We start from the raw sequence: 15,643 nt of genomic DNA on the forward strand, positions 1-15,643 counted from the left end.
AGTGTTAAGGAAGGGGGGGCTCACTTCTCCTTGTATACTGTTGGGTGCTATCTGAATTACTATTATTATTTTTTACATCATACATTCCTTTGATAAAAACTTGAGAAGAAGATGGGTGATTTCTTCATTTGTCCCTTATTCCTGTATACCTCTCACCATATAGGGAACCTCAAGGGGAAAACAAATTCTGGACTGCTCCAGGCTGAGCTGTTGCATCTGACAAGGAACTTTTCAACCAATTTTGGATGCAGCGGCAGCAGCAGCAGCAGCAGCAGCAAGGCAGGACCAGCACACGTTATTCTCATGGTTCAGTGCTGGTCCTCACTGTGGCTTAATTTAGCGGAAACACATTAAGCCTATCTGGGTCATGTTGCCGAAGCCGTTTGGAAAACCAATCTGTGATCTTTGTCCTCTTAGTATTGATTTTTAATTCCAGCTCTTGTTGATCATTAGAAAATACAGACAGTGGCCTTCTCCTTTCTTCCTAATAGCCCTTCAGGTCACTCATTCACATTTTCTAGGCTTCTCCCATTTCTGTTCTACCGCTTAATCCTTTAACCCAAATGTGCAATTTCCAGGGGTCTCTTAAGCGTCTTTTTCATAGAACTTCAACAAAAATGGTGAAAACTCCACTAGCAGCTGACTGTGAGGCTGCCCCGGTCCTGCCTGGCCCACCCACTGGCTGGGCTGGGCTGGTTAGTGGATGGATGTGAACTCACAAACCTTCTCACCAAGCCAGTCCTGCAGAGCCTTCTGGAGTATCAAGGATTTCAGGATTTGTCTTCTGATTCTGCTCAGGGCTGCCAGCTGGTGGGTGTTTACAAGAAGGAGCCTCTCACAAAACGAGGGTGCCCCATTCTCCCTCATGAATGGACTGTCACCAGCCCCTGGGAGCAGTGGGGTCTGTTTTAGAGAGAATGACTGAAGGTGACACTGTGGAAACTGAGTCTTGGTGCAGACATTACCAGGTAGCCAGTGAAGGAGAGCAGAATGTGCCACCCCAAAAATGACTTGTAGAAGTTCAGGACATGCCACCCCAAAATATGCCCTTTTGGTATATTGATTATTTTGAGCTGTAGGTTCTTGAAAAACAGCAAATGAGGGGGAGGGTCTCTGCAAGTGCCCCCTTATCTGCCTGAAATAGATCCTCCAAAAGGAACTCAATTGTTAAGAATCCCCTCCATGGGAGCCTCGTCAACCAGGGAAGGTGGAGTCATCATAGGAAAAGAGGCCCCTGACACCCAGACAGACTCAGTCACAAATTCTCACACCTCCCATCTCTTCTGAGGGCCCATTCATCCTACCTAAAAATCATTTACCCTCTTCTGAGAGGTGCACATCCCCCTCCCCTTTCCCGATCAAGACTGTATTTAATTCTGAATTCTAAGCCACCTCAGAGAGTTACTCATTTTTCCCTGGGTGTTTCCCTTGTATACATCAGATATACTTGCTGCTGAACTTCCATTTTCTTCTTGTTAATCTTTCTTTTCCTACAAGGGTCTCAACTGTGAACTCAGAAGGGTGGAGGGAAAATTATTTTCCTCCTCTACACAAGTCTGTCTGTCTCCTTGGCCAGGACTGGATATCCTTCATCATGTGGCCTTTCCTCAGTCCCTGAGGCCCACCCTTCCCTTATACTGGACCACAGAAGTTGTTCCGTGGTGGGGACTCAGTGAATTAATTGTCAGAGATTGACTTTTATTGATCAGAATGTCATGAAGATTATTTTAAGTGAAAAAAATCTGAACAGACCAGCAGCTAGACTTCTTTTACTTTAAAAAAAAAAACAAACAAACAAAAAAAAACTTCGTAGCAGCACGTTCCCAAAATGTAACTGCCACAAATCCTGTGGGTCAGGGTGGGGGGAATGTAACAGCTAAAAAGGAGACTGTCTGCTTGCACCCAGTTGAGAACATCACAAACACTCATGCTTTCCATTTTTTTCCCTCAAAAGCTCATGTGTATCCTAAACGTCCTCTTTTTCCTTAGAAACTCTTTCCCCTCACTTTTTTTTTTCTGCTAAGGTGGTATATAAACCCCCATCTTAACTGTTCAAGGAGCCATTTCTTTTCTGCACTTCTATATATCTATGAATAAACTCTGTCTTTTCTTTTAATCTGCCTTTTCTTAGTTAATTTACAGGCTCCACGCAGTACAACCTAAGGAGAAGTTTTACTCCCAACACAGGACACCAAAATTTTCCAGGAACTGTTATTTATCAAGTGTTGACATTACGTGGGGGGCGAGGCCAAAGTTACCATATTCCGTAAGAAAGCCAGGATTCCAAATTGTTTATGGCAAGACTTTGTCACCATTGCACAAAACAAATCTATGCACAGAAAACAAAAAAAGAGGATCTCCATATGTGGTAATAGGTCATAAAGCAAAGTCTTAGTAATGAAACTGTGGAGGAGTGGGTAGAGGAAGAGTTAGACAGGATGCTGGGATGGAACAGAAGGTCCAGAATATCTTTGTGACCTTGCGTGGGGAAGAGTTTTTTTACTCAGAGTAAATACACAAATTATTTCAAAAATAAGGGTTTCTCTTCAAAACAGGGTGCCATAGACAGATTTAATAGACGAGTGATAGACAGGGAGGAGATATTTGCAGTGTCTGAAATAGACACTGGGCTAGTATTTAGAACAGATGAGGAACTCTGGAAAGAAGATTTAAAAATACTCCAAACAGAAATCCTGTTAAAAAGCGGATGAGGGAATGAGAGGGAGAGGCAGTTCACCGAGAGGAGAAATGCACATGGCTCATCAATTATGTGAAGAAAGGTTCAACCTCATTAACTACTGGAGAAATGCAAATTACAATAACTGCATTTCTCACACGGGCAAACGTGAGAAAGCGGGATAATACCTAGAGCTGGCAGCACGTGGCAGGCCACAGCCCCCAAGGGCAGGCCTTCTGGGGAGCAGTCGGCTGTGCTGAGTGGCGTTAACCCTGGGTATTCCTTCCTGGGTGTGTCATAGGAACACTTAAATAGGACCGCATGCAGCCATGGGGGTGTGTTTTGCAGCATCATTTGTGGTGACAGAGCGGTTTAGGTGTCCATCACTGTGACAATGAGGAAGTGGAAGGCTGCAGATAGCAGACAGAGGCAGGGCGCTAGCTTGACACGGATAGGCCATAAAAACCATAGTGTTGAGGGAAACAGAAGACAGGTCATAATTTTGTACTGTAATCCCTTTTATTTAACTAACAATCACTCAACAATATATTTTTCCATACCCCCACTGGAGTGTAAGCTCCAGGAGGGCAGAGAAATTAGGGTTTCGATGGTCTCTAAGTGTTCCCAATCTCTAGGACTCTGCACATGGTAGGTGCAAAAGAGATAGTTCTTGAGTGAACAACACATAAATACATATGTATGTTCATAATTAATATAAATACATTCAAGTGGGTGATTTTGGGGGGTGGGGGAGAATGGGAATGAGGATAAAGTGTATGTGAGAAACAAAAAATGATGATAATGTTTTATCATCTGACTCATAGTTCTATTCACATTTCTTTTTTTTGGTGCCTGGGTGTCGGGGGAGCACTAGGAGAAAACATAGCAAAATATGAATTATTCTTAGATGGTGGGAATTAACACTGACCTTTTTGTTCCCACTGCTTTTCTAGATTTTCTAAAAATCTGTAATCAATGTATTTTATGTTCATCATTCCCAAACCCAACACTTGAAAATGTCTTTGAGAGGGGCAGTGCCCCAATACCAAGGTTCCCCCATTGCTTCTGCCAGCAACCTCCCACTTCCCTCCAATACAATGCATACACACTTTTACAGAATTCTAGTATCTCTGTCTCTGCTTGTACCTTGACCAGTAGAAAGCATTAGCAATCTCTCCCTTTTCTTCAAGACTAACCTCCTAGTTTTGGGACTGTGTTTGGCTTCCTAAAATAACTGACCTCTGGCTTTCTATCCTGCCCTGTTATGAGGGTTTGTTTTGGTTCCTTTCTCACTCTCCCCCAGTTTATCCCAACTTGGTAGTCTACCCCACTATATTGGGTTGAATAGTGTCTCCCCCAAATTAACATCCTCCCTGAAACTTCAGAATGGGAGCTTATTTGGAGTTAAGGTGTTGCAGGTGTAAGTAGATAAGATGAAGTCCTACCGGAGTACAGTGGGCCCTTAATCCCAAATGACTGGTCCGTATAAGCCTGTTCTCATAAGAACAGGATAAAAGACAGAAACAAACAGAAGATCACTATGTGACAACAGAGCAGAGATTCAAGTGATTTGTCAACAAGACAAGGATCTCCAAGGAAACAAGAAAGAGGCAAGGAAGGATCTTACCCTGGATCCTTCAGAGTAAACATGGCCCTGGTAACAACTTGATTTTCGACTTCTGGCCTCTAGCATTGTGAGGGAATCACTTCTGTGTTTTATTTTTATTTTTTATTTTTTTTAACATTTATTTATTTTTGAGACAGAGAGAGAGCATGAACAGGGGAGGGGCAGAGAGAGAGGGAGACACAGAATCTGAAACAGGTTCCAGGCTCTGAGCTGTCAGCACAGAGCCCGACGAGGGGCTTGAACTCACGGACCGTGAGATCATGACCTGAGCCGAAGTTGGACGCTTAACTGACTGAGCCACCCAGGCGCCCCATCACTTCTGTGTTTTAAGTGCTCACATTCATGGTACTTTGTCACAGCAGTGCTAAGCCTAATATATCCCCCTATACTCAACTGGGTGTTCATAGGGAGGATTTTCAGTGCCAAGAAAAGCCTTGCCTGCCCCTAGTATCCTCCTTCTCTGGTTTTCTCAGCATCCAAAAACTTGGAGGAAGAAGGGAGAGAAATCTACTTCATACTTTTATTTATGCTAATACTAGTTCCAGTTGAAAAAACTGTAAGATAAGATTTAGCTATTTTCCTCTAATGAAATGTTTATGTGGTCATTGCAGCCAACAGAAAAAGATATCTTCAGAATCTGGAAGATGCACTGGAAAGATTAAAATCCAGTAGAATTCTTTTTTTTCTTAAAAAATTTTTTTTTTAATATTTATTTTTGAGACACAGAGAGCATGGGTGGGGAGGGACAGAGAGAGAGGGAGACACAGAATCTGAAGGAGGCTCCAGGCTCTGAGCTAACAGCTCAGGCTGTTAGCTCAGAGCCTGATGCGGGGCTCAAACTCACAGACCGTGAGATCATGACCTGAGCCGAAGTCAGATACTTAACTAACTGAGCGACCCAGGCGAAAAGAATTCTTTTTCTTCTGGAGATATCACTTCTGAACGCACTTTCCAATACCTCTGCTCTAGCAATGAGCAGTTTGGCCTGGGCCACACCCTTCTCTACCTCCAGATACCTGGATAGAAAATGGGAATCCTTATTGCTCTCCTGCCCTGCTGCTACTCCATGGGGCTTCTGTCTTGGAGGAGAAAATGAGGAGCCTGCAATTCTCTGTCTCCTCTCTCTGTGTCTCTGCACTGTGAGAGCTCCCTGCTGGGAAGCACGGAGAGTCCCCAGGGACAGAAGAAGCAGGGTCCCTGCACCTCACGGACAAACAAGCTGTCCTGGACACAGCCAGGAGATGGTCACTTTTTCTGACTGTGCCATTGCTCCAACTGTGCTGAGTCCCTGGCAGATTGAGATGTGTTCGTTCTTTTTTTTTTTTTTTAATATTTTTATTTATTTCTGAGAGAGACAGAGCACGAGTGGGGGAGGGGCATAGAGAGAGGGAGACAGAGAATCCAAAGCAGGTTCCAGGCTCTGAGCTGTCAGCACAGAGCCCGATGCGGGGCTTGAACTTGTGAACTGCGAGATCGTGACCTGAGCTGAAGTCAGATGTTTAACTGACTGAACCATCCAGCTGCCCTGAGATGTGTTGGTTCTTTTGCTCTCATGTGCCACTCACCCCCTTTCTGGGAGGCCCCCCTTTCCAACAGCACTTGTCCAACTCCTCCAAGCCTTGTCCCCTCCAGTCCATTTTCTACAGCAGGCACAGTGGGTGTTTCCAAAGTGCACATATGAGTCACTCACTCATTTCCTGAAACCTTTTGGTGGCTCTTCATTTACCTGAAAATGAAGCCCAACTTATTAGGTGGTAAGGCCATGGGTGAGGTGGTGTTCTTCAGTGCCTCTGTCACCTGCCACCTCTCCCTTTTCCTCCCTATAACGTGGAGCGACTTAACAGTTCTCTACATAGGGCCTCTTTCCCCTATCTGTACCGAACTATTTCATGTGCAGTTTTTATGCCTAGCGCCATCTTTCCCATTCCCTGCTGGCCGTGTAGGTCTCCCATAGCCTCAGGTTCCATTTAAACATTGTCTCCTTAGAGAAATCTTTAAACACACATGGTCAGGTGTCCCACTAAGTCAAGTTTTAAAACCTCCCTTTAAAAAAATAAAATAAAACCTCCCTTTTACTGCTTAGCACTCAGCATGATTTGTAAAGCCCCGTTTATCTGTCTGATTGTATGAAGAATGCGTATCCCCTCCCCTGGATTATCAGGTCCTGAGAGCAGGAACTGTGTTTATCTTATTCATCATCATCCCAGCACCCAGCCTAGAGCCTGGTTCATACTACAGGCTTAATAAATGTTTGTTGCAGGAATGCTGGATTTTCAGATAGCTCTGTAACGAGGTCCACCCAGTCGTGATATTCTCTGGGCCTACAGACCATACTCGCATCCTGTCCTCCTGACATGTTTTCCACACTTAATCCATGAAACTGCTCCTAGTAAAATACATGCCTGCGTGTTGATGGGGTGTGCAGCATACTTGATTAATGATGTCCTATGATGATTAATTTATATAGCATTATAACTTTTTTTCAAAGAAAAATCCTTCATTTCTATTTGATTTAATTTGTGCTGCTACTCATCGACTAATATTCTCTAGAACTGTCTCCATTTTGTCCATATCTCTGATACTTTACACTGATAGTTGCACTTGCAGAGGAAATGATATTTTCCCCATTTTTTTTTTTTTTGTATGTGTAGTGATGAATCTTTTCTACGGAGATATTTTTCAAAAAATAATCTCTGTCTGTATTTGGCAGGAGCTCTGCCTACCCATTTCCTTCTTCCCCCTCCCCTGCTGCTCTATCTTTCCTGCCCATGCCATTTCTTTCCACAGCAATATTTTAGCAGCGCTTGAGGCTTATGCACTTTCAGTGGTCTGCATTTTTCCAACTGGAAATATTCTCTTGGCCTGTTTTTAACCAGGGAGTTCACAGGTAGTACTTTTTCTCATTCCAGAAAGATCTTCAGGGGTTGGGGGAAGGAAGCTTAGCAGAGATCAGGAAGACCCTCTGAATAGATGAGGTGCTGAAACTTAAGTTACGTTTATTGGGAGCAAAGTTGTGCGGGGAATCCAGTGGACTCATCTCCACTGAGCTCTGGGTGGTAGGAATTATGTATGTATTCTGGGTCGGTTGGGTTCCCTGCAGAGTTTTATATTGTTCATCTAATTTAATCCTCATCGGCACCCTGGGAGGTCACTGTCATTAATTCACTCACCACTCATTTATTTATTTACAGAGATTAGGGTAAGAGCCAGTGTTTGGGTGGGGGAAAACAGGCATTCCATTTCAGACATGTTACAGCTCTAATACCCCAGTTTTCAAAGTAAGAAAAGGAATTTGTAATACATGCCTAAGATTGCACAGTTACCAGGAGATGGCACTGGGATTAGAAGCTGGGTCAGTCTGATTAGAGAGCCAAGTTCTTGGATCTCCATTCCACAGGCTTGAGGAAATGAAGCATGGCTGCACTGGGTGCTCAGCAGAGCCTGTTCCCTGCTCTTGTCCTCATCAAGCAAAGTGGCCTCCTTATCCCGCCTGAATTCTTGTCACCCAACGTACACTATCCCTATATTTTAGAGGCTGATACTCTTGGCATAAACCCTAGGAGAGGACAATCACATAACTTCAGGCATTCGCTGTGACCCAATGAAAAATTGTCATGAAAGGATACATTAATTAGCTCACTTCCTATGATGACTCATTAACAAATGCCCTGGTGAAAGTGTTCCTCCAAATGCTTAGGTAGGAAAATAGAAAAAGAGCTAATGTGGGCAGAAGTCATGTCTGTCCCTTCTCCTGAGATCAGCCAGTCCCCTGGATCTTGCTCTCAGACATGGAAGCTGATGATTCTGGCCCCAGTGTGGACCTGTGGACTGGCATGTATGCCCTATTCTCACCATACCTGTATATGCTCAGGTGGGGGGGGGGGGGTGTCCCATGACAGTTCATCATGTGACATTTGTGATTCTTTTCTTCTTACATTTTCTATCACCAGATGCTCAAGCAGAGGGCTTGGGTGACACAGTCTGATCCCTGAGGGTACTGGGGATTTATATATAAGTGAGTGCTTTAAGGAGTTTTCTGCCAGATTCTCTTTTAAAACAAAAAACAAAAAACAAAAAACAAAAAACCAACAACTTGCTTTTAAGACGTGCAGCCTTGACAGCTTAAAAAATATTTTCCTGAAGGAAAAGGAAACAATTTTCAAGCCATTTCCTTCATGTTAAATAGGCATTTGTTTATACTACCAGCCTGGCTTTCAAACTTCAAGGAAATCTATTTTCCCAGAGTGTTGGCCTATAAAATTTAAAACTCCTAAAAATAATCAAAGCATGATAAACAGGTGCAAAATGCAGATTCCACTGGATGCTGGGGCAACACACGTATTCAACTTTTCTGTACTGCCTCAGGCCCTGGGTGGGCCTTCACTCAAGCTTTCTGGCTTCTTGGCTCCCTGGCTCCATATGGCCTGAATTCATATGTGCTTTGAGCTCTCCCTACCACAATAAAAAGACACTCCTCCTCCTCTCCCCTCCTCTTTTCTCTTCCATTTTGATAAGTTTGCAAGCAGATTACAAACTGTCATCTCAACACCTTTACCTTACACAATGGGACCTCACTAGAGATCATAGCAGGTGGCAAATTGGTCTGATTTATCATTATTTGCATTTTTAATTTGTGGTATTTTAGGCCCAGAGAGTTTTTTTTTATGGGTCTTAAAATGGCAACACAAACATTGATACATAATTCATCATCTATTTTTCATAATACCTGTGGTTAACAACCCATTGACATCAACACTTGAAGCAAGATGAAGCTACAAGTTTTAGCTGTCTTGCCCCCGCTACTTTTCTCATCTCTGGTCTATAAGAATAAATTGCTGATGGAAGCACAATCAGCAGCCTCCATACTGATGTGTCAACATGAAAAGCCTGCTTAGTTGTAGCTTTGTTATTATTCAGAATGACCAAGTCTTAAGTAACAAAGGTAAAGTGTTTGGGCCTCCACAGTCCCTTGACTTGGGAACATGGGGTACTTTTAAATTTAAGCAAAAGGTCAAAGAGCAGGAGGGATACCCCAATCCTCACCCTGTTTTCTCTTTCCTTCCAAATCCCTAAATCTCTTTTCACAGTTTTCCCCACCCCTTCCTGCTCCCACTGGGCACTGCTGTTGGCATAACTCTGGGATGGAAGAGAGATTAGCACCTCTAATCCTTTTGAAACATCAGCTTTATAGATAAGGCATATGCATATACAGGATGCCCTGGAATTTGGGAAGATACCAGTGAAATAAAGAGGATCTTCAGCAGATTTACCAGAAGGATGATCACTGAATATAGCCAAACAGACTAATTCGAGAGAAATGTGAAGACCTTGTTGTGTTCTTGGTGGCAGAGACTGTAACTCAATGGGGATAGAGAAATTCCTAATTTTTTCCATGCTATTCCAGGTGCCTCTACATAGAGCCTCTTCCATCAGGATAAAACATCGCACGCCAGTCTTCCCATGCCAGTCTTCCCTTTCCTTGTCTCCTACTATATAGATAAACCAGTTAATCAGAATGTCATTGGTGCCCTCCAGGAGTTTAGTGGTTCCTGGCACCATATAATGCAGCGTATGATTGGTCTTATGTTATTTAATGTGTGTTGGTTTGATCCGCTTACCCACCCTGTACCCTTCTGTAGAGCTTTCCCATTTACTGTGTCTATCAAATTGCTCTATTAGATTCATACATGTAGGAAGAGTTTAAATCACAGATAAAAGTAATCACATGCTTCATCAGTTGAAATGATTATCCTTTGAGGATTTCCTTCATTCCCTTCATCAAGTATTTCTGGAATGCTTACGAGATTACTGAGCACCATACACGGCATTAGGAAGGTCTCATTGAATTTTTGCATCTTTTTAGACCCCAGAAGATTAGAGATGCATGAGAAAAATCTTTGAGGAGATATGTAATTTCCACAACAAAAATAATGGTTTGCTAGCAGGCATCTGACTCTAGCCACAATTTACTGGAGACCTTGACATTGGCTGTACTTCTTGCTAATGACTAGACTCTATTCTGGTGATAAATTACAATGACTTCAAAAATAATAGACTGGGCAACTGATTGAGGTTTCCATGCATGAGTCTGGTCAGGAGGAGCCATTCCCAGAGTGAGTGTCTTAGAGGATCTGGAGGATGACATTTGATACCTCCTGTCGGAACCCGGTATCTTTTTGTACAGCTGATGATACTGGGTCATCAGCATAACACGTGGCTACAGTCAGCTGTGTGTCGTCCCTTTAAAGTAGGACAGACTCCTAAAGAGTGTATTTTAGAACCACACTTGCTCTTTATTCTTTTATTAAAATTGACTTGTCTTTTGCTAAGCTGCTCTCTTCTCTGAGAAGATTTATAATGTCAGGAATGCACATACAAGGATAGTTGAATAAGTAATAAAGTTCTAAAGGAACGCTTATGTTAATTTATAATGTGCCATTTGTCGACAATGTGAAAGACATTATTTCAAACAAAGGTAACTAGAGGGATGTTAATAGCCAGCAAATGTATTTATGCTAACTCTTATTCTGAGTAAGTCACTGCATTGTGGAATGGATTTGTCATCATGTTAGTAGTGTTCTTAATTGTCTCTAATTTTCCTAATTTACTTTTTAAATCAAAATATCATGCTTTCCACAAACTTCCACTTTTAGATATTATATATACTAAAATATGCTAGACTTTTAGTCTTTGTAAAGGAAACAAATGGCTCAGATGGAATTCCAAATGTTAGTCTAGCATCGTCTTATTTAGTAAGGCTGGCATGTTCCCAAATTCCAGATAAGTAGAGGATTGTGCAATTAGCCACATAACCTGATCCAAAATTTTTTTCCTTGAATTGTTTTTTTTTCTTGGCCAGAAATATCTAAATTAATTGGGTTGGCCATTTCTTTTACAAGGCCTGTGAAGATTCGCTCTAGCTGAGGGAATAAGCAAAATCCCACCAAGCTTCCTTGGGATATCATTGGTCTTATTACTGGTGGGTGGAGTTTATGGTACAGAAACAAGGAAAGAACAGGCAAGACCTACATTCTTGGAAGCTTCTTTGGGTAATTTCTCCATCTCCGTCCACCAATTTTTTTAGCTGAGGCTGTGGACAATGCAGGAATTGGGAAGTTGCTCTGCTTCAGTAGATCAGTCCAAGATAGGGGGAACAGATGGGGTAAAATTAATTATAGGATTCTTCATCTATTCACAGTCTGCGGTACCCTGCAGCTTTTTGTGAGCCTGGCTCTTCTGTCTGTGGCTGTGGGTGATCTATTCCTTCAGAGAGGCCTCTGTAGTCTCACGCATACACAACTAAATTGTCCCTATCTTTAGTCCCAGGGCCTCACACTCCAGGTCCTCTAATTCATCTACCAGTGAACTAAATTTCCAGAACTTAGCTTCATCATTTTAGCCCCCTAATGACAAGTTTCAATGGCTCTCCCATGTCCTACAGGATAGCATCTGACACACAGAACCCTCTGAGATCTGCCCCCAGCTCATCTCTGCAGCACGCCTCCTGTGTGCCCCTCCAGGAAGTCTTTATTCTGGTCACATGCAGCTTCTCAGAAGCCCCCTGACTGTTCTGGGCCATTCTGGATATCACCTTCACTTGCCTCCTCCAAATTCCCACCTCTCTCTTCCCACTGATCTAATTCCTCCTGCTCTGCAAGGCCCAGCCCCATTCTGTTGCCTCCTTTGAGATCTCCCTGAACACTGTGTGGTCCATGGGGCTTCCCTTGCTGTGAATTGGTACCCATCCTCGGCCACCTATTTGTGTCCCTCCAGGGACAGCTCTTACAGCGACACCTTATTTGGACAATGCACTTTTCTCCTGCAGGTTAACCTCTTTTCCCAGCTCCATGGTCAGCCATGCATGTGACACCTTTTTGTATGTTCCATGGCATCATAGGCTCTGATAAGATGGCTCAGGATGAGAAATTATGAACCTAGTTGTAGCTCCTACCCTTCCAGGCATACCTTCTGCAGCCAAGAATTTCTTCATCATTCAGAGACAAATGAACCCCGAGAATCCCAATGCATGAACATTTCCCAGAAAGGCTAAGAGCTAGCTCTGGAATGCCTAGATTAGAACAGCGGTTTTGCTACTTCCTGGCTGTATGATATCTCTCTACCTGTGTGCCCTCACATAAAATGGGGATTATAATGGTATCCAAATTAATGGTTGTTGAGGGGACTAAACAGCATCATATAGGTAAGGCAGTTAATGCTTGGCACACAATAAGTGCCCACGAAATAGTCTCACTAAGTATTATTAAATAGTGTCAAAAGATTTAGGTCCCAGTCTTCTCTTTAACAGAGAGTGTCAGTTGACCCTTACCGCACAGGATCCCTCCACCACTCAACAGTGGACTTTGGAGATGGGTCTCCCCTGGGCTAGCCTGGTAGTCTAGGTGTTCTCAGGAGGTGGGGGAGGGAGGGGTGCATGGATAGAGTTTTGCCCTGGGCCTGTCTACTGAGGTGACAAGTCCAATATTACAGAGATGGTTTTATTTTCATTTCCATGCACCTTTTCCTGAGCCCCTTGACAGAACAATAGTAATAGCTTGCTACAGTGAGAAAGGCTGCAGGCAAGCCTTTCTAGCACTGGCTGTGAGACCGAACATAGATCAATGCAGTCCAGGATGGACAAGACAAAACCTTTCAGGTGACAGAATCAAGAAGTCCAAGACCTGGACTAGGAAACATGCAAGGTGTCCTAGACACTCCAGAGCTCCCTGGGGGCAGAGCTGAATGAGGCATTTACAGGACGACCGCAGTATCCTCCTGCCTGTGTGCTGCTTGTCTTGTATAGATTTGGGCTTACGTCAACCTCTATTTTACATTTATATGGTTTCAAATATCCCACCTAAGGTGCTGCTTTTCCTTCAGGCCTGCATCTGACCAGGTCGAGGAAGTCCCCTTCCACCCCGGGCGCCAGCGAGACCCCAGGGCCCTCACCCTGCGTGAGACCGGAAGACAACTCATTTGACTACTGGACACACCTGGAAGAGCCCTCTGGGCAATCTGTCTGTAGAGTGGTGAGTGGGAGAGTTACCTTGAATTCAGTCTCAATGTTGGCTAGCCTGGCCAGTTCGTTGCTCAGCTCCAGCGCGGTGAGCACGGGGTCTTCGCTGGACAGAGACAGGTAAGCAGCGCTCGCCAGCCCCTTGTAGGCATTCATGCGGGAGCGCGAGTGGCTGAAGGAGTCCTTCCGCTGCTTCTCGGTGCACTCGTTGCACTTGCAGAAGTAGTCGTGCGGCCGCTCGATGCGGGCGCCCTTGAGCAGGAGGATGTGCACGATCTCATACTCCTGGCAGTGCGCTGCTAGGATGATGGGCGTGATGTCGTGCGAGAAGCGCGTGCCGTCCTCGTCATAGGCGTAGAAGTCGTCGTCGCGCAGCTCCTGCTCCAGGGGGCTGAGCGTCAGGCGCTGGCCCTGCGCGAAGGCCGGGTGGTTGAGGATGGCTTCCACGATGCGCACGTAGCCCTTGCTGATGGCGAGCAGCAGCGCGTCCCCCACCCGCGCCAGGTTCTCCTTCTTGAGCAGCAGCTCCGTGACCTCCAGGTGCTCGTTGCCCACGGCCAGCTGCAGCGCGTTTTGCCCCATGTAGTCCACGCAGTTGAAGTTGAGGGTCTTGGACTCCTCCAGCATTTTCCTGACCACGGGGATGTTGCCATACTCGGCTGAGTCCAGGAAGCGCTCCTCCTCGGGCGTCAGGCTGGTGCCCTTCTCGTTGAACATGTAGGCGGGACCCCGGATGGCCTGGCGGCGGCCCTTCTCCCTCAGTGTTGTGTGCCGGCGCTGCATGTTTTTGAAGGTGCTGCTCCCCAGCCTGTGGGGGAACAAGGCAGAGGTGCTTCGTTACTCTCCCCGGGGCCTGCGGGGTCCCCAGGGGCAGAACAAACAAAAATTGTTGAGATAAAAAAGAATCTCATGATCGGGATCTTACGACAAATCATTTTCCTCTTACTGAGATTAAGACAGATTGGCTAACCTAACTATTCCTATTCATAGAAAGGAATATTGATGTAGTCATCTAGCGTCTGTGACCCTTGGATGGAGGAATGATGGCAAACTGAAATGTGGGTTTAGGTTGGTGTGTAATGAGAGCTAGAGGGGGAGGGTGTGGGGTAGTGATGTGGTTGAAACAGGCCAAAGACTGTGGATTTTATTTCCATTTGTGCAAAGTTTAGTACCGCACCTAACGTCTCTGGGCTTTAGTATATTGCTTCTCTGTGATTTCACCTGTACAATGTGGGTAGCTTTTTGTGTGCCATAAGGTCCATAGGAGGATTAAATGAGGTAACATGTATTAGAAAATACTCAGTGTTGGTTTTATTCTGTACCCTCCTTCCTGTTGCCTTGCCCAGTTCACCAAGCGGTCTGCTGTAGAGATGGCCACTTTGGGTACTGCTGCCTTGATTTCAGGTGCATTTCCCCATTGAGCTCCCTCACTGTGACAAAACACGCAAGCATGGCCACACGCCTCTGTTTTCTGCATTCAGTATATGCCTACGCCATATGGGGTCTGTGTTTTCTTTCTGATACCTGTGCAGCCTAAGCAGATACTAAAGGACAAGATGTGATAGGGAGCAGGCCTAGACCCATTGTCACTTACTGGTAGCTTCTGAAGTGGCTCCCCTGAGGAAATTCAGCTGTAGCTTCTTAAGATCAAACCTGGATTTTTGTATGGATGGAAGAACAGTTCGGCTTAGATGGTGGGTTTATTCCTAATTTGCTCTTTGCTATTGTGGCATAGTGTAGAGGTAAATGCTAATACTAGTAGTAATAACAGCTAACATTTATTAAGCACCTATTACATGCTACTAAATATACTAAGAAGTTAATAACCTCACATATATTACTTGTATAATTCTTGCATTTATCCCATGAGGTAGATGCTATTACTGTCCTCATTTCAGGTGATGATGCTGACACAAGTAGGGCTGAGAGACAGGCTTGGAAGTCAGAAGACCTACAGTAGGAGTCCTGGCTTCACCTTTGGCCAACCTTGTGAGTTTGAGCAAATTACCTGATCTTTAATTTGCCAGGGTTTCAAAAAGTGCAGATAGCTATAGGGTAATTTGAGCTTGAGTCAGATATGCCGGCTTCAGCTAGCATTGAGACTTTGAGTGGATCCCTGGCTCAAGATACTTTAACTGTAACGCAGGATTTGCGCCAGATGTTCCCTAACTCTCTATGAATGTGAGTATCTGATTCTCCAATTGGCCCTCTTCTTATTTTCTATTCTTTTTTTTTTCTAGTCTACCCCTCACTCACATTATTCAAGTGATAGTAGAACGGCATACATTTCAATAAGATGGTATCTATTCTAAAGAATAAGTGCTTG

General features: G+C 44.4%; 1 protein-coding gene across 1 annotated transcript in view; it reads right to left on the reverse strand.

Moving 5' to 3' along the window:
- TRPC7 (transient receptor potential cation channel subfamily C member 7) overlaps nucleotides 1–14,814 on the reverse strand; it is a 136,870-nt gene extending 122,056 nt beyond the window's left edge. Inside the window, exons 1-2 of the mRNA XM_042955640.1 lie at nucleotides 14,810–14,814; nucleotides 13,348–14,125 (exon numbers count right to left, since the gene is read on the reverse strand). Coding sequence (XP_042811574.1) covers nucleotides 13,348–14,125; nucleotides 14,810–14,814 — 783 coding nt within the window. The remainder of the gene's footprint in view (nucleotides 1–13,347; nucleotides 14,126–14,809) is intronic.
- Between the last annotated feature and the right edge of the window lie 829 nt (nucleotides 14,815–15,643).

The sequence above is a fragment of the Panthera leo genome, chromosome A1 (genome assembly GCF_018350215.1).
Source record: "Panthera leo isolate Ple1 chromosome A1, P.leo_Ple1_pat1.1, whole genome shotgun sequence".
Classification (NCBI taxonomy): domain Eukaryota; kingdom Metazoa; phylum Chordata; class Mammalia; order Carnivora; family Felidae; genus Panthera; species Panthera leo.